We start from the raw sequence: 22,488 nt of genomic DNA, 5'->3' as shown, positions 1-22,488 counted from the left end.
AATCATGTAAAAAAAAAAAAAAAGCCAGGCATGGTGGCACACTCTTTAATCCCAGCACTCAGGAGGCAGAAGCTGGAGGACCTCTGTGAGTTCCAGGTCAGCCTGGTTTACATATCAAGTTTGAGGACAGGCAGTGCTATATAGTGAGACCCTGTCTCAAAAAAAAAAAAAAAAAAAACCAAAAAAAAACAACCTACTAAAAAAATCATTTCATTTCATGTTTTTGCCATTCTTTACATTTCCATTTATTTATTTATTTTATTTACTTATGTATTTATTGGTTTTGTTTTTTGGTGTTTAAAGGCATGGCTGTCCTGGAACATGTAGACCAGGCTGGCCTCAAACTCGCAGACCCGCCTGCCTCTGCCTCCCGAGTGTTGGGATTAAAGGTGGACGCCACTGCTCGGCATTTCCCCTTAATTTTTAAATTTTCTGTTACGTGCAGAGGTCAGACAATTTTGTGGAGTCTGTTCTCTCCCTCCGACTTTACGTGGGTTCCACAGCGCCTTTATCTGCTGAGCCATCTTTCCAGCCCTGATTCCTGAAATGTTTTAAGTTTTGTGTAAATGTCGGTTTTCCTCTCTTTCTCTGACACTGTCCCCAGGATCCACTTGTGATTACTTTTTCTCAGTCCATTCATGGTTGCCCGTTGATCTTTGGAAATGGAGATCCGGTGAAGCCATTTAAATCCACCGGGATGGCATTTCACGCCAGACGTGTGTCTGAGATCCCTCACAAGCCCATTGGCGTTGTGACAATGACTTCACACAGCCCACTTCCCGGCAGGCTCCACGGGCTTCTTCACCCTGCTTTGTCTCTGAGGTACCCCTCTTTTCCATTCAGGGTCACTTCCCTGTTCCTCATGCTACATATAAATGACCCGGGTTCTCTTATTATCCGACACAGATATTTTGTGGGTTTCTTTGTTTGCAGTACGGGGGAATGGAATCTAGAGCCAGGAACCGAATCTAGAGCCCTGGTCTTGTCAGGCAAGCGTTCTACCACTGTGTGATTCATAGATCCGGCCGTTTATAATTAATTTTTAAATTTTTATTATTTTATGTGTATGAGAGTTTTGTATGTGTGTATGTCTGTGCACCATGTGTGTGCAGTGCACAGAAGCCTGAAAAGAATATTGGATCCCCTAGAATTGGAGTTACAGACAGTTGTGGGTCACCATGTGGATGCTGGGAATTGAATCCAGGTCCTCTGGAAGAGCAGTCAGTGCCCTTAACTGCTGAGCCATCTCTCCAGTCCAGGATCCAGCCCTTTAAATATAAATAAATAAATAAATATGTATATTTTGGGATTATAATTACATCATCCCCACCCCACCTTCCCTTTCCTCCCTCCAAATATTCCCATGATCCCCTCCTTGCTCTTTTTCAAATTCATGATCTCTTTCTTTCAATAACTATTGCTATACACACACACACACACACACACACACACACACACACACACACACACTCCTAAACACATAAGAACAACCTGCTCAGTCTGTGTAATGTTATTTGTATATTTCAGAGCTGACCATTTGGTACTGAATAATCAATCGGTGTGCTCTTCCCTGGCAGACTCTGTCTCCCATTCTCAGCATTTCTTAGTTGCCTGTAGTTCTTGGTGTGGGGTTGAGGCCTTCTGGCCTTTCCCCCTCCATCCATGTTAGCATGTCTGTTGATGTTGTCCTTGTTCAGCTCATTTTGGGGCAGTGATGTTGGTGAGACTTTACGGGTGTAGCTTCTGACATTCCTAGGAGACACAATCTCATAGCAAACTCTCTTACACCACCACCACCACCACCACCTCCAAAACGTTCTCTGAGCCTTAAGGATTGGGAGTTGTTTTGTAGATATATCCACTGGGACTGGACTCCACAACTCTGCATTTGATTAGTTGTGGCTTTCTGCAACGGTCTCCATCTGTTGCAAAGAGAAGTTTCCTTGATGCAGAGTGAGGACTACACTTCCCAGGGTAGACCTGGAGAAGGAGTCTTTTCAAATATTTTATTTTGAGACGCAGTCTCATTAATTTGTTAAGGCTGACCTCGAACTCTAACCCCGGGAGGCCTTGAACATGTGATCCTCTTGCCTCAGCCTACAGAGTAGCTGGAGTGACAGGTCTGCATGGGTCCTAGTATCAGGTTTCAGTTTCATGCTTACTCTCTACTATTGGGGGTGGTAGGTTGAAGAAAGGATCTTACTAGATAGTACAGGTTGACCCTACACTCACTGTGTAGCCCAGGCTGGCCTCAAATTTGAGCTCCTCCTGCCTCAGTCTCCTAATGTTAAAATAAGATTACAGACCTGTGCCACCATGCTTTACCTGTTTACTTGTGTACATGAGGGTTTTCCTTTCTGTATAAAATGACTTAAGGTTATTTGTTATTTGTTTTTGTTTTTGAGAAAAGGTCCCACAAAGTAGCCTTGACTAGTCTGTCACTCACTGTGTAGACCAGGCTAGACTCCAATCCAAAGAGATCAACCTACCTCTGCCTCCTGAGTGATAATTAAAGGTGGGTACCACCACACCCAGCTTGACCTCTGTTTTCTATTGCTTTTAAATTCAGACACCTGTTGTGCATAGTACAAGTGTCTGCCTGTTCATGGGCATCATGTTCTATTTTTTTTAATTTTATGTATTTATTTAGTGTGTCTATCTATCTATGTCTGTCTCTGTCTGTCTATGCCACAAGGAATTACAGGCAGTTGCCAGCAGCCTGACATGGGTGCTGAGAACTGAACCCGGGTCCTCTGGAAGAGCAGGAAGTGTCCTTAACCAGTGAGCCATCTCTCCAGTTCCACATGCATCTCCTTGAAGGCCTTGTCTGAGCTTTTGTATACTGAGAGACACCACGTCTCACAAATGATTCTTGCGTTCCTTTCTAGTGTGGCTTTGAGTTCTCAGATGGTATTTGGATATCAGTCATGTCATCTGAGAGCTTCATGTTGGGATCAGGGGCACGTTATAAAGGGGAGCTCATCACAGCTCCCTTTAAAACGGGGCAAAGGTTATCAGAAACCATCTGCCTCTTCTCTTGTTTTAAAATGTATCTTATGTGTATAAGTGTTTGTCTGTCTGTATGTATTTGTACTGCATGCACACCTGGTGCATGCTGAGACCAGAATACTTGGATCCCCTGGATTACAGAAGGCTGTGAGTCACCATGTAGATGCTGGGAACCAAACTTGGGTCCCTTCAGGATCAGCAAGAGTTCGTAACTGCTGAGCTAGCCTTGAGGCCCCCATCGGCCTCTTCTTCAGGCTCACAGAGCAAGGAAGGATGCACCCATGTCTACCCAGCTGCAGAGTGGACTGACACAGGTTCCCTAACTGTCCAATCTTCTCCTAAGACCAGGTCTCCACCAGCTCAACCTCACCACCCCTCAGGGCTCTGTTGGGGAAAGGAAGTTGGAGTCTCTGCTGCCCAACTCCATGTGGCACCTACACTCTTGCTGTATAAATCTGACTCCCCTTAGGTATGCTATAGGCTTTACTTAGATAAATCTGGGCCCTTAGCATTTCTCATATGTACTAACACAAAGCCAAAACAAACAAACAAACAGACAAACAAAAAACAAAGCAAAACAAAAAACCAAAACCAACCAAACAAAAAAACAATGACTAGCATGTTTTCAAAGAGAGGGGCCAGGTTGGGTGTGGTGGCACATGGCTTTAATCTTAACACTAGGGAGGCCGAGGCAAGTAGATCTCTATGAATTTAAGGCCAGCCTGGTCTCCATAGTGAGACCCTGTCTAAAAAAAGCAAAAGGATGGGGCACCATTCCAATTCTTCCTATACTCTCTACCAAAACCAGTGAGAAAACCCAGACCTGCCCAGACCCTTGTCTTTCCATATCCAGTCCAAGCTGTTCAGAGAAGGTGGGGCCAGAAAGGGCCTTAGGGGTGTTAGTTCCCAATAGGCCTGTATCTTTAAGTAGCCATTTGTGTGGGGAATGTGAAAGGACAGAGTTAATGATTTACCAGAGGTTCCTTCACTGTTGCCAAGGGTCAGCTTCCCGGGAACATGCCCAGGATCGGTCCTCTGGGCTCACTACCAGCCAGCTGATCAGGAAGGCCCCCCAGTGGACTGAAGCATGATCTCCATCACCGAGTGGCAGAGTGAGTGGAGTGGCTGGGGGGGAGGTGCATGTGGGGCTATAGAGGGGGTCCCTGCTAGGGTGAGTGAACACGCGCTCTTCCCAACCGGGCTCTTCTGCTGGGATCTGCAGATGTGACCTCTGGAACCAGCAGTTGGAAGCTGCTGTATTGGCATCCTCAAAGGAGCAGAGTCAGGGCGAGTGTGACCTCTGCCTTGTAGAGGGTGGGGCCAGCCCAGGCACTCAGGCCGTCAGAAGGAAGTTCACTAGGCAGGCCGAGCCCCTCTCACCCATAGTTCTGAAAAACTAGGATGCCTCTGCCCGTTCAGACATCTCCCCGAACCCTCAAGGTCTCCTGTGGCCCTGGGTCTGCAGCCTCAGTCCAAACATCCCTACTTCTTCTTTGGGGGAGTCGGGAGACAGCAGCCCACTGCCTGGGAAGAGCGGGTCGGCTATGGGGAGGAGAGAGCCGTAGGTTTCACTGGGTGGGTGGCTTAGCCAACTTTCTCCTCAGGGAACCTATGATAACTATCTGCTGTATGCCAAGCCCTGTGCCAACACAGGACACAATACTAAGAGTAAGACAGGCATGCCTCCTGTGTGGAGCAAGTCAGAGGGTGGTAAGAGCCCCCTCCCACCCTAAAGCAAAAATAAAGGGGCCATGAGCTTGAAGAGTGCGTGTGTGCGTGCGTGTGTGCGTGCGTGCGTGTGTGTGTGTGCGTGTGTGTGTGTGTGTGTGTGTGTGTGCGTGTGTGTGTGTGTGTGTGTGTGTGTGTGTGTGTGTGTGTGTGTTAGGGGATTCATTTCCATTGGCCAGGAAAGGCTTTGCAGGAAAAGGCCCTGATGCCGACGACTACAGGAAACGAGAAGGTAGGTCATGCAGCCATCTGCAGGAGAATGTTCCAGGAAGAGGGAACAACCGGCACAAAGGCCCTGAGGCATTATACCCATGGTGTGTGTGTGTGTGTGTGTGTGTGTGTGTGTGTGTGTGTGTGTGTGTCCCTACAAAGAGGTTGGTGTGGCTGGAACATCAGAGGTGGAAAGGAGAGCTTGGGTAAGGGAAGTCCCTGAAAGACAGCCCATGGTGGACCACTGTATAGACGGGAAAGTTTGGAAGGTGCTGTATGTGAGAGGTGTGACCTCTTTGCATTTTAAAAGCTCCCTCTGGTTGCTGGAATTCTCAAGAATAGACTGTAGAGGGCAGGGTAGCGATGAAGAGGCCTTTCTGAGGTGAGAGGAGGCAGGAGACAGAGCGTGGGCAGTGCAGAGATGGGAAGTGGTCCTGTGTGACTGTTTGGGGGAATTTGCTGGAAGACGGGATGTGAGATATGAAGGGATGAAGAGTCAAGACTATCTCCCTGGTACCTGGGGAGTGGATTGGAAAGTGGATGTGGAAGTGGGACGCAGGAGCCAGATTTGCATAGGCTGGGTATGTCTGTCTCAGACATCCGGGTTAGACCTCAGGCCGAGTAGAGGGTATAGGTCTGAACTTGAAGAGAGAGACTTGTCCAGAAAGGGAAATCCGGGAGTCAACAACATGCATATAGCTGGTGTTTAAACCACGGGAGTCCCCGGATCCCTGGAGCACAGCCTCTCAGCCTTCCCACTCCCTGAGTGTTTGGGCACAGATGATACTGTCGTGGAAACTGTCCTGGGCACTATGGAATTTTAGCAGTACCTCTGGCCACCCACCAGGTGACAGTAGCCAACCCTCCACTACCTTGTGACAATCAAAGTATCTCCACATCATCCCATACCTCCTCAAAACTGCCCCCTCAGCATTCCCACCTTGCAACCCAGGGGGTAAAAAAGACCGAGAAAGGACGATGGATCCCGGATTCCTGAGCCCACTGGCATGCTGATGTGTTATTAAGCTCATCAGCCTTCAAGTGTGATAATATGCTCTTACTGGCTGTGACAAGTCCTGTGAAGAACGATGCTTAGTCCTGTGAGAGAGAGAAACGACAGAACCAGATTGATGCCAGAGCACAGAGGCTGGGACAGGCTTCCCTGAGGAGCTGGCATTTAAAACCATGAGGAGAGTGTTCCATGCCAAGAAACCTCATACACAAAGGTCCTGGGGCAGGAAAGTATGGGCATCATAGAAAGTCAAAGGCTGTAAGAGCAGGGTGGTGGGTTCGAGAGAAAGTGGAAGGAGAAGTTTGAGCTCCCCCTCCCCCCACAGGATCTATAATGCACATATAGAAAAGGGTCCCTGATTCACTCCAAGTGAGTGGAATGATCAGGATGCTATATGGTCGGTTGGTCTGTTTTCAGTCCTTGAGCACTGTATGGAAGAGGGTTGGGGATGGGCGTAGTGAAAAGCAGGAAATGAGACTAATGGAGGCTGTGCAGGGGGTGGGGCGGGGGAAGAGGGGTGTCCAGGAGAGAGAAGAGGGTGGCTAAGCGTGGCAGTTTTTGGATACTTCTGGAAGCAGCTGCCTGAGACTTACGCGTGGATTAGACAGGAGGGTGGCAGCTGCCTCAGCTGACTTGGCAGACAGTGGCAGTGGAGCGACTCTCACAGGAGGTGCAGGATAAAGACAGGAAGGCTGATCACAGCTTGGGACCAGCGGCATGCAGAGTGCCAGAGAGAAAAGCAAGCCAACAGCCAAGCAAGCAGTGGGATCGCGTGAGTCCTGGGCGAGAGAGATAAATGTAGACATTGTCGGCACACAGGCAGCATTTAAAAACACAGGAAGGCGTGTGAACACAGAGTGAGGAGAGACAGGAGCTGGGCCCAAACCCTGAGCGAGCCAAATCATAAAAGAAAGAAAGTAGGTGCTGGCGGGGGTCACTGGAAGGGGGAGACAGCTAGCCAGCCGGCAGAAAATCAGAAAGAATCCTGGGAGTCAGGAGAGATTTCAACCAGGGGGTGGCCTGCTGTTCACTGCCAAGGACTGACACCTGCCTGGAGATTTGGTTACCTGAAGGTTATTAATGACCAAAGCAAGAACACTTTGTGCAAAAATGGCTAATGTCACGTTTCAGAGTCTCCACTGGATTCAAGCCCTAGGTGGGCAGCGAACCCCCTCGGGGTTCAGTTTGGTTTGTGACGTGGAGTTAACCGCAGCCCCTTCACAGGTGGTTATGTCAAGTTAAGATGTGACCTGTGCCCGATATGGCATGAGCACCAGCTGTCCATCACTATTATCAACTTCCCTTCTTCCTCTCCAACAGTCCTGTCTGAAAGTCATTTGACAGAACAGGAAGGGGTACTCAAAGTGGGGTGCAAGAGCCCCAGCCTGTGAGCAGAGCAAGTAGCCAAGATGGGGTGAGGAGGGTGTTCCCATGGGGTAGAGGCAGGGCCCTTATACAGGAGGGTCCACCGTGTCACCTGAAGAGTAAAGGTACTTCGTCGGTGGTAATCAGGCTAGAAGCAGATTTGCCTCCAGGCTGCCGTAAGTGTACATGGTAACATCTGGCCGGTAGCTCTGCCAGTGAACCCTTGCCATGAGAAAGTCTTAGACACACCCTATGAAGGGACCGCCTACAAAATAACTGGCCTGCATCTTCCAAAGATCAAGGTCATGTTGAGTACCGATTGTGGAAATATTCCAGACAGGCACACATCTTTAAAGATGGCGCATGCTGATGAGCGGTGTTCTTTGCCTATGAACTTTGTTACCGGCACGCATGGGTAAAGTGGGGGGTCTGAGGGCTAGACAATAGAAAGACATGTGTTCGTTTTCTGTTCTGACATCTGTATCTTGTCTGTCTGAAGGGGAGGGAAGGACACTCCTAATAGCTCAGGGGTGACACCTACTTGCAAGTAGGTGAGGACCCAAGAGTCCTAATAGAGTACTTAAAAATTCTGGTACATTTGTGATTGTAAAAAGAAAAGGACCACAGCTGTCTCACACTTGTAGCCCTAGCTACTCGGAAGGCTGAGGCAGGAAGATCATATGAATTGAAGAAGAAGGATGAGGAATTTGAGAAACAATTGATAGATTACTCCTTACACACGTGTGGACCAAAGAGACCTATCTACGTGCCCCAGGAGGCAATGCCCTGTAGAAAGGAAAAAAAAAAAAAAAAAAAAAAAAAAGACACTGAAGCTGGCTTTGCATTCTGAAAAGCTGTGCCTTGGTCACCTGGCTTTGGCCTGTCCCCAAGGGCTGCAGGCTGGGGGCTCCTTCTGGCAACAGTTTGGGAACTTAGGGACCTAAGGGCCTGAGGCTGGAGAGTTGGGACTCAGACTGGAGATGACACTGGACGTAGAGAGACCCCAAACTGGACAGTCTGAAGCCAGGGGAGGTCTCTACCCTTGCTCCGCGGTGCCCTGGCCTCAAGAGCTTGCCTTACCCTCTGCTTGCTGCTTTGTTACTTCGGCAGCAGGGGGCGCACTATGACCTCTGTCTGGATCATGCAACGATCACCTGCGAGTGCGTCTGGCATGCCTGTGTATCTATCTGTATGACATGCCCACCCAAATGCACTACCTTCTCTGCATGGCTGCCATCCTGAAAGGAACTTCAGGTGCAAGCCCCCCTCCCCAGATTTGACTGAATCACTGGACTATAGTAGGAGCAAAAGATGGGGGACGTTTCGAAGCCGTGCGTGGGAAACACACTTCCTGACACGTGTTTATGAGCTTGTGTGTGACGCTGAATGCCAGAAGCAACTAAATGTGGCCTATTTAAAAAGGCTGATCCCAACAGAGGAAAATTCTGGAACTGCACCAACCTGTGAAGAAGAGCACAGAACAAACCTGAGCATGGCACAAATCACTGTTAGAAAAGTCCGACCCAAAAAAAATGAGCTGCACTCAGTGGGAGACACCTGTAATCCCAGCCCTGGAGAGGCTGAGGCAGGGGGACATTCCTGGGCTACAGAGTAGCAGTAAATCTCAAAAACTCCTAAGTAATTGTAATGCACATATGAGAAGATGCAGAGAGTGTTTGGTTGGTTGGTTTAGGTTTTTTGAGACAAAGTTTCACTCTATAGCTCAGGCTGATCTCAGACCTGCTTAACTTTCTGGCCTTTGCCTCCTAAGGCTGGGGTTGTGGCATACACCACCACACCCGACATTGTATCAGCGTTTCACTCTGTAGCCCAAGCTGATCTTGAACTCACAATCCTCCTGCCTTGGCCTCCTGAGGTGCAGGCACACACCACTGAGCAGGGCATGAACTCTCATCTGGCTGTGCCTGTGGGTCACTTTGGATTCTTCCAATCTCAGGACCCTTGCCACAAGGAGTGTCCTCATATTGGTTCTCAGAATCTTGATAGGGACCCAAAATGGTCCTGGGTGCCTCTAATGACATCAGCACACATCTTCGGGCTCACTCAGGGGGTGAGGAGAGGGCCACTACTGTGGCTGGTTAGTGTAATCAATCCCATCAGCCTCCGCTTCCATGAGGACGGCTCCACGTCTAAAAGCCTCTCATGGCCTCCTGACTCAAGTTCCTGTTTCTCTAAGAAAGCAAGCAGCAGTGAATCACGGTCAGAGTGTGTGGACCGGAGAGCCAGGCTCTGCTGTCCTTCCCAGAAAGACATACAAAGCAAATCTGAGAACTTAGGTTCTTTGCAAGACAAACAGACAAACCCGAGTCCGTTCATAAGGGTGCACAGGATGGGCATACAGATATTTTAACAGTACAAAACAAATAGCAAAACCATGTTCATATCATGTCTCCACATAGAAGGAAGAGTATCTTACGAGATTGGAGTCATGATGTATATATTTCTGGCCAGTGTAAGGAGATAACAGACTCTTGTTGTTGTTATTGTTGTTATTGTTGTCAGGCAGAGTCTCTCTGTGTAGTCCTGGCTGTCTTGGAACTCACTCTGTAGACCAGCCTGTAATCCACAGAGATCCACCTGCCTCTGCCTCCCGAGTGCTGGGATTAAAGGCGTGCTCCACCATACCCAGCTGATAATATATTTGTATAACATTACATATAATATTTTATAACAAGTACACGAACTTAAAGCATGCCTTCCCAGCTATGCAGAAGGCTGAGATGGGAAGATTGCAAGTTCAAGGCCAACCTAGGCTACAAACCATGACCCTGATTTGGGGAGGAAGTTGGATGCAGCACTAGCGTAGAACACTTGTCTATCACGTGGAGCACAGCCCTGGATTCAACTCTCACTACTGTAACAAATCCCGAGCATCTTTATCATTCACATTAAAGAAATGTGGTACAGTCTTCCACAAGGCTCCCACCTGCAAAGCTGTAGTGGGTGGATACCTTATCTCCTAGGGTAGAAACATCATACAGTGCGGAAACAGAACACAGCAATTCTATGGCCCCAAGGGTATTGTATTCTGTCGAGCTGTCCCCGGTGCTAAGAAGTTTAATTTGGGCCAGCACCATTGGGCATGGAAGGAGGCAATAAGCACAGACATATCATGAAGGCCTGTCAGAAACCTGAGATCCCACCTCAAAGAACAAACAAACAAAATCACAGTGTGATACGAGATTGTGAGCATGGCTGCTATCAAAAACATTAAAATTGGGGTTGGGGGGATGGCTCAGCAGTTAAGAGTGTTCACTGCTCTTCCAGAGGACCCATGTCCCAGCCACTATACCAGGAGGCTCATAACTGCCTGGGACTCCAGCTCCAGGGTACCTGACAGCTTCTTCTGGCCTCTGCAAGCACCCACACACATGACATGCAAACACACAACACACAGACACACATACATACACATAAATGAAAATAAAACTAAAAATATTTTTTAAATCAAGTTTTGCCAAGGATGTGGGATGTCTTGTGCCCTGGGGACAGGAAAGGGAAAGGAACAAGCCACTCTGGAAAATATCTCTGTAGCTTCTCAAATGTCAGCGAGAGAAATTAGCATGTGGCCCAGAAACCCCACTTCTGGATATAAACCAAAAGATCTGAAAGCAGGATATTTTTATTTGTTTGTTTGTTGAGATGGGAGCCCACCATGATCTCAAATAGACAAGGATGACATGGACTCACAATCCTCCTGCCTCCACCTCCCAAATGCTGGGATATTACAGACCTGCATTGACATGCTCAGCTTTGAAACCAGGATCTCAAAGAGGTGTGTGTGTGTGTGTGTGTGTGTGTGTGTGTGTGTGTGTGTGTGTGTGTTTAATGGCACTTCAAACGGAAATAACTTTTTTATGTTTTATTTTCTTTATTTTTATTTTATGTCCATTGGTTTTCTGCCTGTCTGTATGTCTGTGTGAGAGTTTCAGATCCCCTGGAGCTGGAGTTACAGACAGTGGTGAGCTGCCATGTGGGTGCTGGGAACTGAACCTGAGTCCTCTGGAAGAGCAGCCAGTGTTCTTAATCTCTGAGCCATCTCTCCAGTCTAATTTTTAATTTAGCCTAAAAAAAAAAAAAAAAAAAAAAAAAAAAAAAAAAAAAAAAAAGGCAGCATAATGAACGGTCGTTTGTTGCCTATCACAGTGGCAGAGAGTCAAATTCACATTTCCATATGAGATGAGACAGACTTCAGACCAAACAACCACGTGTCCTGTCCATTATTTCTGAAGAGAATGGTCAGAAGTACACACCACAGGCCAGAGTACAGTCCTTGACTAATCAGATGCCCTGAGTGCCCCACACTTCCGCCTGCTGCTCATTGGTTTTGTTAACTCCCTTGCTCTTCGATGACACCCACAGGACATTGCTAAGGGGTAGGGACACTGTTAGTGGCGGTCAACCCTGGCAGTCAATGACTCCACTGAGTTGAAGTTAGGGGTGAGGGGGCACCTAGGCCCTGCCCCCCAGGATAGGTGAGCGTCTTCCTAACTGATGGCTTCTATTTTTCCCAGTCACTTGGGGCAGGTCAGCACTGAGGGCTGAGGAGAGAGGAGAGGGCACAGAGGAATCCAGGAGCCAGCCAGGGCCTGGAGCTCACAGTCTCAGCTTTCAGGCACTTCTCTCTCCTCGCTGGGTACGGCCCCAGAGCTCTCAACCGCAGGAAAGAATAGGCAGGCTATTGAGTTCTGTCGGGGGGTCAATCCTGAGAACAACGTGCTGCAGGCACAGGGAGAAGCTGCACTGACAAAATGTGAGGGCAAAGCTTCCCAGGAACCCAACAGCTCCTGCCCATCTTCCTTTCCCTGAGAGCCTACACATGACCCATGAGCTCGCCTTGCTTCTTGCAGAGATTGGTGTGGGCATCACCGGCTTCGGCGTCTTCTTCATTCTCTTCGGGATACTCCTGTACTTCGACTCCGTACTCCTGGCTTTCGGCAATGTGAGTCCCCCGGCACTAGGTACCGCTCCTGGATGGCCAGGAGGGTCAGCCCCGAGTTCATTCAGATCACAGCTGTTCAGGGGGGATGAGGACTTGGTGGGGGGCGGACGACAGCAGGGTCTGTGGACACGGAGAACCTGAGATGATTACACCAAGCTCCAGGTGAGGTCCTGGTGGTCCCACGGTGAATTAGACCCTGTCCCCACCACTGAATCCCTGCGTTTAGGGACAAGGATGTAACCCACGCCTCCATGGCAGCAGAGGCTGTGAGGAAAGCCAGAGTAAGGTGAACACTTCGTTATGAAACAAGGACTGAGAGAAAGGAGTGGACCAAAGACAGCTGGGAAGGAAATGGAGTGGCTGGGACGGTGAAAGAAAAGGCATGGGGGAGGTGTGGGTGGGGCACGGAACTACTAGAAGGAAGAGTTCAATTCTGTGGGAGCCTGGGCCCCATAAAGTGACCACTAGGAACCATGTTGAAGGCTCTGGCAGAACCACACAGGGGGCACCTTTCAGGGACTTTGGGTACCAACATCTTGTCTGTAAAAGGGAAGGATCTCACTCCACAGCAGCCTCCCCGGGAGTCTATATGAGGAGCTTGGAGCTGAGGAACTGGGTGGGAAGCAAAAGACCTTCAAGTCCATCCCTCTGCCTTAGGACATTTCTATTCTCTACTAGATAGAGTCATTTCCAGCTCTGGGATTCTGCCCCACTGCTGGGACACACACACACACACACACACACACACACACACACACCAAGACACACACACCAAGACACACACACACACCATCACACACACACGGAGACACATACATACCGTCACACACACACACACATACACACACACACACACACACACACACACACACCAAGACACACACACCAAGACACACACACACACCATCACACACACACGGAGACACATACATACCGTCACACACACACACACATACACACACACACACACACACACACACACACACACACACACCAAGACACACACACCAAGACACACACACACACACCATCACACACACACGGAGACACATACATACCGTCACACACACACACACATACACACACACACACACACACACCCCAAGACACACACCACGCACACCCCGAGACACACACCACACACCACACACCACACACACACCGAGCCCCGGGGATGGGGTGGACCTTGCTCTCCCTGTCCTCACTCCCCTGGGCCTGCAGCTGCTGTTCCTGACCGGCCTCTCCCTCATCATCGGCCTGAGGAGGACATTTTCCTTCTTCTTTCAACGACACAAGCTCAAGGGGACCAGCTTCTTCCTGGGGGGTGTAGCCATCGTGGTGCTGCGCTGGCCGCTGCTGGGCATGCTCCTGGAGGCCTACGGATTTGTTAGCCTCTTCAAGTGAGTACCGTCTCCCTCAACCTCAGTATCCTGGGGTTTAGGGAGCAGTGGCCTGGCCAAGATTCAAATCTCTGAATCTCCTTACTCACCCTGGACACTAGGGGTTCACTCCCCAGCCTGGCTGCCTCCAGGCCCTGTGAACCATCAGGCATCCATGCCGTCAGGCCTGGCCAGCTTGAAAAGCGAAGGGAGCCTCGGCGGCAGGAGGATGCTGGGACACAAGGCTGTGCCCACATGAACACAACCTCCAGCCGCCATCCATGCCAGGGGCTTAGCCACTAGTGCAGATGTTCCCCACCCCAGCTAACAAAGAGAGGGCATCAGGCCAGGATAAGTAATCGTGAGCGTAACTCACAAAAATGCGTGCCCTTTGAGCTTGGCTGTATGTGAGGCCCTATGACGTAGGTACCAATACTGCTAAGCACATTTGAAAATTGGCCATGGGTTCAGAGAATTTGTTCAGAGTGTACAGTGTTAGTGAGAGGCAGAGCCACGATGCATCTGTAAGACCCCTGAGTTCAGCCCGCGGTTCTCGGTCACTTTGCTGCTTCTTTCAACAGACCCCAGGACATGTCTGTCCCCAGGGCCCAGGGGCTGCTCTCCCAGGAGCCAAAGTCTGAGCCTTTGAGTAGGGGATGTCAGCCTTACTACCTTCCTCCTCCCCTCCTGGGCCACCACTGACCCCGGTCCTCTCTTCCGTTCCTAGGGGCTTTTTCCCTGTGGCCTTTGGATTCCTAGGCAGTGTTTCTAACATCCCCTTCCTGAGCACCGTGAGTAGATGGAGTCTGGGCTTGGCATTGGTGTCTGGCGTGGGAGAGGGTATGGAACCGGTTAAAGTGGTCTCCTAAGTGCAGCAGATCCCCCCTCCCCCCCCCCCGCCCTGCCCCCCTCTGCCCCATACCCTCTGAGACACACCCACCCCAGGTTCACTGCCCTCCCCTCCCTGCTCCTTCTTCACTTGATAAGATCCAAAGTGAGGGCCCTGTAGGCTGGAGTGGCTAAGGTGTGGGTGGGGAGGAGGCAGTCATGAACAGCTCCCCAGCCCAAGAAATGAAAACTCTAGGTGACCCAGACACTGTGTGCTTCTGGGACACGTGATTAAGTCTGGGCCACGGGCATGTACGACAGCTGGTGACATCAGGTAAAGCAAGGAGTGGACCCTGTTCTGGGCCCACACCTACCTCTGAAGTACCTGACAGATGCACACTGAGACACCCAGGAAGGGGGCCAGAACCCCACACCCTGCAGCGCCTGCCAGCTGGGCACACCCCACCGCCACTGGCCGCATGTAGTGCAGCATAGCCCCGCATCTCAAGGCCAGCTGGGTAATAGCCTGGATATTGAGTCCGCTTCCCACTCTTTGTCTGGAATAATGATTCTTGGCTCCCACAGCTGTCACAGAAATTTCAAGGCTCCAGCTCAATGGTCTGAACCGTCGAGATGCGCTCCTGGAACTTGGATGGTTGGTGGAGGGGCTGGAAGTGGAATGGGGGTTATCCTCATGAGCCTCCCTCCCCAGCACTGACTTACTTCCCATCACACTCGGGAAGATGGAGCTGATTGACTGATCTTAAACCCCCAAGTTATCTCAAGATGCTGCCAGGAGTAGAGATCCTGACCCTGACACCCAGCGGAGGCTGGAAGCAACTTTCCCAACCCGAATTTATACAGGGGAGTGAAGATTAAATCCTCAAGCTGTGAATGTGTCTGAGATTTGGGGTTGATGTCTCCAGTCCAGGGTATCCAGCCCAGCCCTAGGTTGGACTTGCAATCACTTCCCACCCTGACACTACAAGGTATAATTGCAACCTCTAAGAGTCAGCCCCTGCAATTGGTATAATTTTCATGCTGGTATTTAACATCCTAAAGGGTTTGATATGATTCTACGCTTCAGTTAACATTAGGCAAGCAATGGAAACTAACCCACACCGCAGGAAGAGTATCTCAGCCCTGAGGTGGTCACTCCACACAGGACACAGCAGGTAGAGTTGGTGCAGAAACCACCTTCTGTTTGGGCGTGGATGGTGCCATTGCCTTTAAAGAACCCAGCCTCACAGCCGAGCCGGTCCTTGTTCTGGGGAAGCCCCTCGTCTCATGGTAAAAGAGATTTTCTTTGTTTTGTTTTTCTGAGACAAGGTTGGCCTGGAACTCACTATCATCCTGCTTCAAGTGTCTGAGTGGCGGGATTATATATATGATGCACCATACAGGCTTAAAAGGAGTAGACCAAAGAAAGGCCAGGCTTTGGTGGCACACACTTTGAATCCCAGTACTTGGGAAGCGGAATCAAACGGATCTCTTGTGGGTTCAAGGCCAGCCAAGGCTACAGTGAGATTCTGTCTAAAATAAAATAACAAACAACAACAACAAAACCGTTAAGGGAAGAAGGGGGGATCAGAGTCATGGTGAGCATCCACTGAACTCCTTCCTCTATTTGCCTGGCAGCGGAGTAGGTGCTAGGGGATGCCAACGGAGAGGCTGGCCTCGCCCTTCAGGCACCCAGTGCCGCCCACTCTCCGAATCTGCTTTCTCAAGGCCAGCTTGGCAGCATCAAGTACAAAATAGGTATTCCCTCTCCCTCTCTTCCTTCTGTAGTATTATTATAATTTGGGAGTGGGGTCGGGGCAAGGTCTCACCACGTAGAACAGGCTGTCTGCAAACTCATAGGTCCAGCTGCCTCTGCCACCCAAGTGCTGGGGGTGGATGTGCCACTATGCCGGCCACGTTTTGATTTTTTGAGACAATATCTCAACTCTGTCACCCAGCCTGGCTTGGAACTCTCTGCATATCCCAGATTGACTTCAGCCTTATCATCCTTCTGCCTCAGGCACCCAGGAGGTAGAATTCCATGTATGGGCCGCTAGGGCCAGCTTTACTCTTCCTCCTTACAGCCGGCTGCTTACATAACTGTCCAGCACATCTGACCATGCCCTAGCTCATGCATGTCACACAACACGTCATGCAGGAGCTCAGTAATTAAGGGGAAAAGGAGGAGAGGAGACCCCCCCCAGCCCCGCCCCCACTCTCAATTCACAGCACAGGAGCCACCCCTGACGGAGGCCGATCTGACCTGGCTTTCTCTCTGAGAGGGCAGCATGTGGGCATTGAGGAGCCTCTGGGTCAGGCTGTGCCCTTCCCCTCCTCCTCCAGCCTGTGTCTTCTATTCACGTCGGGTGTGTGTGTGTGTGTGTGTGTGTGTGTGTGTGTGTGTTGGCAGAGAGGGACAAGACATTTCACATACACTCCTCAGTCACTTTCTCTTCATTGTTTGGGGCAGAATGAGTCTCCAGCTGCAAGGGAGGGGGTGTCAAGAGGATGGAGATGATGGAAGAATTAGTGAGATTATGAGAGCAGCCTTGGACGGTTTCTGGGGGCGAGCAAATGGATGGCTCCAGCCAGGAGGCGGAAGCCAGCGGCGGGGCGTGGAGTTCCGAGGAGGGTCTGGGAGGGCAGAGGTGGGATTGTGCCTGGAGACGTCACCCACCTAGACTTCATAAAAGGGCTGTGATCAGGGAGCCAGAGAGAGTGAACCCGGGAGCCAGTGGCTTCTCTCGGTGTGTTCCAACTACCCAAGTGGCTCTTCTCCCTCCAGCCCTTAAGCCAGAACCCAGCCAAGGTAGGTACCCTGCTGACAGGACTCGGGACTGCCCGGACCCGGGGAGGGTCTGGGGAAGCAGATCTTCAACCCCAGGCCAGTTGAAGCACTGATCACTCCTGATTGACAGGCTGGCCAAATGATCCTGGGATGCCCGTGTTTTGTGTGGTGTGTGTGTGTGTGTGTGTGTGTGTGTGTGTGTGTGTGTGTGTATGTGTGTGTTCGTTCTTTTTGATTTTCAAACAGTTCAATTGTATTGCACACGTCATGTGCCCTGTGGACTAAGCAGTTCATTAAGAGTTATCAGGGTCTGGGGTGTCTGTGTGGCATGTGTATGGTGCCTGTGAGATATATGTGGTATGTATTCGGGGTAATGTGTTGTACATTACTTTATGTATTTATTATTATTTGTTTATTTTGCTGTGTATGTGTGTGAGCAGAGCGCACATGTGGAAGTCAAGAGGACAGCTTTGGGGAGTTGGTATTCCCCTTTCATCACGTGGGCCCCGGGGATCAGACTCAGATTGTCAAGCTTGATGGCCAGCACATTTATCTGCTGAGCCATCTCACCAGGCCCATGTCGGATGTTAGTGCGTTGGTGTGTGGTTTGTGTGTGGTATGTGTGTATATGTGGGGTGAGGTCGTGTTGGGGGCCGGCAGAGTTCTCCCATGGTACACACAAGAAGTGCTGTCCATGATGGGACAGAGTACTACAGGGATGGAGAGGCAGACATCAGGATCACCAACCTCCCGCCTGATAACCCCTCCCTCACTTCCTCACCTCCCCCCCTGCTCTGTTCAGAGAAGCCAGGAGGCCCCCCCATCTTCAGAGCCGATACATTCCTGCCTTCCTCAGGCCCCTTTGGGATAGAACTTGGGATGGTTTTCTCTCCGTATGAAGCTCTAGCTTTGTATCCAGCAGCCCCTATACCCAGCCCTGGCTACCGGTCCAGCACCCTGGCGCCAGTCCAGACAGATCCCCTGAGGTGAGCGGCTTCTGCAAGCCCTCTTCACCTGGCACACGCTTGCTCAGGTGCCACCACCGCCTGGAGCCTCCAGGTTGGGCTTCCCTGCGTTTTAACATGTGTCTGGTGTTGTTTTGAAATGATCCACTTGTCTAAGCTGCCTACGAGTCAACTTCTTACACTAGGCTTGAGATCAGCGGTACCCTGGGTCGGCACCCTCAGCACCCCAGCACCTAGCACGGTCCTAGTCTGTCGTTCCCGGCAATGCCTTCCAAACACTAGCCCTTAGAACTAAGGCTCTTCCTAGTGGATTTGGTCTCTACTCCGTGTTCTATTCAGGCCTTAGGGCAGCTGCAGAACGTATCTGGCTTTCAGGGCGTCACAGAATCAGTCTTAGTAGCCATCTGATCAGGCAGCTGGTGGCCTGGAGATGGGCGTGGCCTACTCAGGATTCATGGGATGAGGGAAAAGGTTGGAGTATTTCAAGTCAGGATTCTTACCCTCCGCACCATGAGTGAGTCTGCAGTTGGACTGGGGGTGGGGACGCGGTAGTAGGGGGCATAGTGGCGGGATGCATGGTGCTGAGAAACCGCTCCCAACACTTGGTCAAAATGACACTCCTCACCCCGTCCTCCGACAGAAGCCTAGGTTCAACCTGCTGTGGCACCAGCCTCCTGGGCACTTTGTAAGGACTGTCCCATTTGTGGGACAGTTTCAAAGTGCCTGATGACTTCTTCAAAGGGAAATTGGGCTTGCGAGCTGGAGAAGTGGGGTGGAATGGGGAGCAGGGGAGGAGAGAGGCGGAGAGGCTAGATGAGGGTCAGGATGCACAGCTCCTGTCTCAGCAGTCAGACGGATGAGGCCAATTTAGTTGACGACCTCCCAGAGCCCATGAGAATAGAGGCAACTGATGGGCTAGACGAGAGAAAGGCTTTTCCCGTCCTGAATTATAGGCAATAAGACAATTTGGTGATGGTCTCCAAGGCTGCGGAGAGCTTTGAGAATGTGCAAGATGATTGCCTCTTTCTTCCTTTTTTCCTGGAAGAGATAAGGAATTGGGTTTCTATTATAGCAGCAGGGCCAGGGCCGGACTGAGGAAGGTGTGTACTACCTGGGAGAGCTGAGCACATAAAGCATATTTGCACAGGCCCCAGCACAAAAGGGAGAAGGGCTTGATCCTAGACTCCCAAGAGAGTAGTTGAACCTCAGAGCACACTCCTGCGTGACCTCATCTACCTCCCCTCCCTGGTCACCCCCGAGCATGGCACCTACATTCTTCTCCAGCAAACCTACGACCCACAACCCCCCACTCCCCACTGTCCAGCATAAGCAGCTCACTCCTTCCACCAAATCTGACCCTTCCTTTTCATCCGTCCTTCCTTCCTCCCTTGCTCCTTCAGTCCTGGTCCCTGTGGCCTTGTTTCAGGCTTATCCCTCCACAGGTCATCTCTGGCCACAGGGCTTTCTCCTCTCCCCCAGGATCTCTCTCCGACCTAGGCTCTGACACACTGCTAACTCTGACCCGGTCCTTATTGCCTCTCTCTGTCTCACTCAGCCTCTGGACACCTGGTGGACCTGCCTCTTCCTGCCAGAATGACCTCATTGGCTTCTTGGCAGCTGCTGCTTCTCCTCTGCGTCGCCACCTTTGGGGAGCCACCGGCGAAGGTGGCACCTGGACCCACAGGTACGCACGGTCCAGGAAGAGGGGCGCGTACCTGTGCACATGAGACTTAGCCTGTTTTTCAGACTGTAGCCAGGCGGCTGACAGGAGTTTAATGACGGCACTTCGTGGATACCTGGGGCTGGCCCCGGCCCCGTCTGCTGTGAGCAGGGAGGCTCAGGAGCCTATTAACCCCAACCCCTTGGTGACTGTCTCCTGCTGTGCTCTCTGCTCTATCCCAAGCACTTCTCTGTGTGGAGGCTGGGAAGGAGCTGAATGTGCAAGCGACTTTTATCTGTGACCTCACATCCCTTAAGGGGGGTTGAAAACAAAACAATGAAAAACAAAAACCTCAACAGACAGACAGACAGACCTTGACGCCTATCAACCTCATGAGTTCACCGGGGGAACTGATGAGCTTGGGAAACTGAAGTCCATAGAGGCACTGTACCCCCAAGTTATTCAGCCAAATGCTGACGAATCTCAGCAGGTGCCAGGGTACCCCAAGAGCATGGCTGCTGAGTCACAGCATGAGTTTGAATTCTCCTTGGTGGTCTGCTTTCTGTACATATTAGAGCTTGCTCAGCCTCTCTGGACCTCAGATCTCAGGCATGGAATGCAGGACACCCCCTGCGAATCTGACATCATTGTACATAACCAAATCAAAGGGAACAGGGCCCCAGACACCTCACCAATGGTGTCATCATTCCAGGGCAAGGAATAACCCCACCACTGTCCAGGGACATTGGCTATTGGCTCTGTCTGGCCACACAGTATATCCTGTGTATGGAACTGAGATCTCTCCCACACCAGTTACCCAGAGAAGGTAGGAGAGGCCTCCCAGATGGTTATTATTAATCTTGGACCACAGCCACACTCATCTCTAAAGTATGCCAGGGAATTGAGGAGCCAAGCTCAATGCCATCCTCCGCCCCAACACCCACTCATACCAGGCCTTGTTGCTACTAACTCGCTATAATTGACTAGACTTATTGTGTGCTCTGAGCTACTTGCCCTGTTTTACTGCCAAAGAGAGGGAGGGAGGGAGGGAGGGAGGGAAGGAGGTGGGGGAGAGGGAGAGAGAGAGAGAGAGAAAGAGAGAGAGAGAGAGAGAGAGAGAGAGTTAGTTTAATGAGCCTTGTCTGTGAAGTGTTTCCAGAGTGAGCCTTGTTAGCCTCCAGCAGGAAGAGAAGGCATTGCACCTGCCTGGGGGAGTTGTGCCTGCAAGGGCAACGTAGATAGATAATGTCTGGTCATCACCGAGTCTTGATACTGTATGTGGAGGTTTGCAATTGTCCCCAGCGACCAAGGTCAGGTCACAGGTACCGGGGGCACAATGGCCTTGGCTCCACTTGATTGATTTCCGTTACTCCAACTTTTTCATTAGCTTTTATTTAATGAGCACTTACTGAGGCCCTACTATGTGCGACGTACTGTTTCAAGCATTCTGAAAGATAAATGGATTCCCCTCCCTCCCCTGCGCCCCAGGTGCTCCTGGGCCACTCAAACTCCAGATGCAGACACTCAGCTGAGGGACCAGGCGGAGAGCCCAGAAGACGGACAGAGCAGAGTGTCCCCCCTACATACTTTTGTTTTCTTGATTTCCAAACTCTCTGCTTCCTCAAAGGAGGTAGTTTAATCAAGTTATTTAGGAGAATTTTGGCAAGCACTTGAAAGCGAAGCTATTGGAGGAGAGGGGAGGGGCAAACATCCCAATCGCTCTAATAAAGTAGCACTTTGGCTCCACACTGAGGTCAGAGCCGAGCTTCTGAGGTTGAGGACCCAGGGCCAGCCTCCGGAGGTCTGAGCCTGTGTCCAAAGCAAGCCTTGCCGCCCCAGCCTCACTTGCTTGTGCTCTCTGTCCTAGGCCAGCAGCCGGGACCCCAGGAACTCATCAATGCCTGGGAAAAGGGCCCGCGGTGCGCAGAGAGGAAACCTGGGGTTTCAGGGCTGCGAGCTCGTAGGACCTCGCCGTGCCCACCAGTGGAGAGCTCCGCCGGGCGCCAGCGGCCTCTGTGCGCCGCCGCTCGCAGTCGCCTGATCCCCGCACCCCGCGGAGCAGTGCTAGTGCAGCGCGAGAAGGACCTGTCAGCCTACAACTGGAACTCCTTCGGCCTGCGCTACGGCAGGAGGCAGGCGGCGCGGGCGGCGGCGGCGGCGCGGGGCTGAGTGCAGCCTCTCTCTGCCCGCCGGCACGCAGGGCTGGGGTGGGGGACTTCTGGACTAGGGTAATAAAGCAATGCTGCTGTCTCACTGCTTGCGATTCCTCCCTGACATCTGCAAACAGTGCAGATGGGGCAGGTCCTCTTCTCTCTCGGTTGCCTCTTAGCTGACTTCAAGATGTCTCTGGTGCCCAAGTCGGTGCTTTTGAAACTAATAGTTAAGGGAGGCCCCGGCTGTTCCCCAGTCTGTTGCAACTCAATGCTTTGAAAATATAAAATAAAAAACTAAGGGGTGGAAGAAATGACTCGGCTGTTAAGAGCACTTGTGGCTTCTTCTAGAGGATTCGAGTTTGGTTCCCAACACTCAGTGGACACAGCCACCTGTAACTCCAGCTCCAAGGGATCTAAAGCCCTCTTCT

The 22,488-nt window shown here is 51.0% G+C and overlaps 2 protein-coding genes across 2 annotated transcripts; both read left to right on the top strand.

Annotated features, from left to right (window-relative positions):
* Positions 1 to 4,096: 4,096 nt before the first annotated feature.
* On the top strand, positions 4,097 to 15,118 carry Golt1a (golgi transport 1A). Its single transcript, XM_059281180.1, has 5 exons — positions 4,097 to 4,121; positions 12,196 to 12,287; positions 13,509 to 13,687; positions 14,394 to 14,457; positions 15,080 to 15,118. Exons 1-5 carry the CDS (start codon positions 4,097 to 4,099, stop codon positions 15,116 to 15,118), a joined length of 399 nt encoding a protein of 132 aa, XP_059137163.1.
* Positions 15,119 to 19,840: 4,722 nt separating this feature from the next.
* Positions 19,841 to 22,076, top strand: Kiss1 (KiSS-1 metastasis suppressor). The gene is made up of 2 exons (XM_059280307.1): positions 19,841 to 19,931; positions 21,775 to 22,076. Exons 1-2 carry the CDS (start codon positions 19,841 to 19,843, stop codon positions 22,074 to 22,076), a joined length of 393 nt encoding a protein of 130 aa, XP_059136290.1.
* Positions 22,077 to 22,488: the final 412 nt, after the last annotated feature.

The sequence above is a fragment of the Peromyscus eremicus genome, chromosome 15 (assembly GCF_949786415.1).
Source record: "Peromyscus eremicus chromosome 15, PerEre_H2_v1, whole genome shotgun sequence".
NCBI lineage: Eukaryota > Metazoa > Chordata > Mammalia > Rodentia > Cricetidae > Peromyscus > Peromyscus eremicus.
This window is presented reverse-complemented; position numbering and strand designations above follow the sequence as displayed.

What these genes read in the sequence shown, in the direction of transcription:
- Golt1a (XM_059281180.1), top strand. Translation starts at nt 4,097, where the DNA reads ATGATCTCCATCACCGAGTGGCAGA. An exon ending in CTCCATCACCGAGTGGCAGA is followed by an intron (nt 4,122 to 12,195) that starts GTGAGTGGAGTG and finishes TGCTTCTTGCAG; the next exon opens with AGATTGGTGTGGGCATCACC. An exon ending in ACATCCCCTTCCTGAGCACC is followed by an intron (nt 14,458 to 15,079) that starts GTGAGTAGATGG and finishes TGGCTCCCACAG; the next exon opens with CTGTCACAGAAATTTCAAGG.
- Kiss1 (XM_059280307.1), top strand. Translation starts at nt 19,841, where the DNA reads ATGACCTCATTGGCTTCTTGGCAGCTGCTGCTTCTCCTCTGCGTCGCC. An exon ending in GGTGGCACCTGGACCCACAG is followed by an intron (nt 19,932 to 21,774) that starts GTACGCACGGTC and finishes TCTCTGTCCTAG; the next exon opens with GCCAGCAGCCGGGACCCCAG.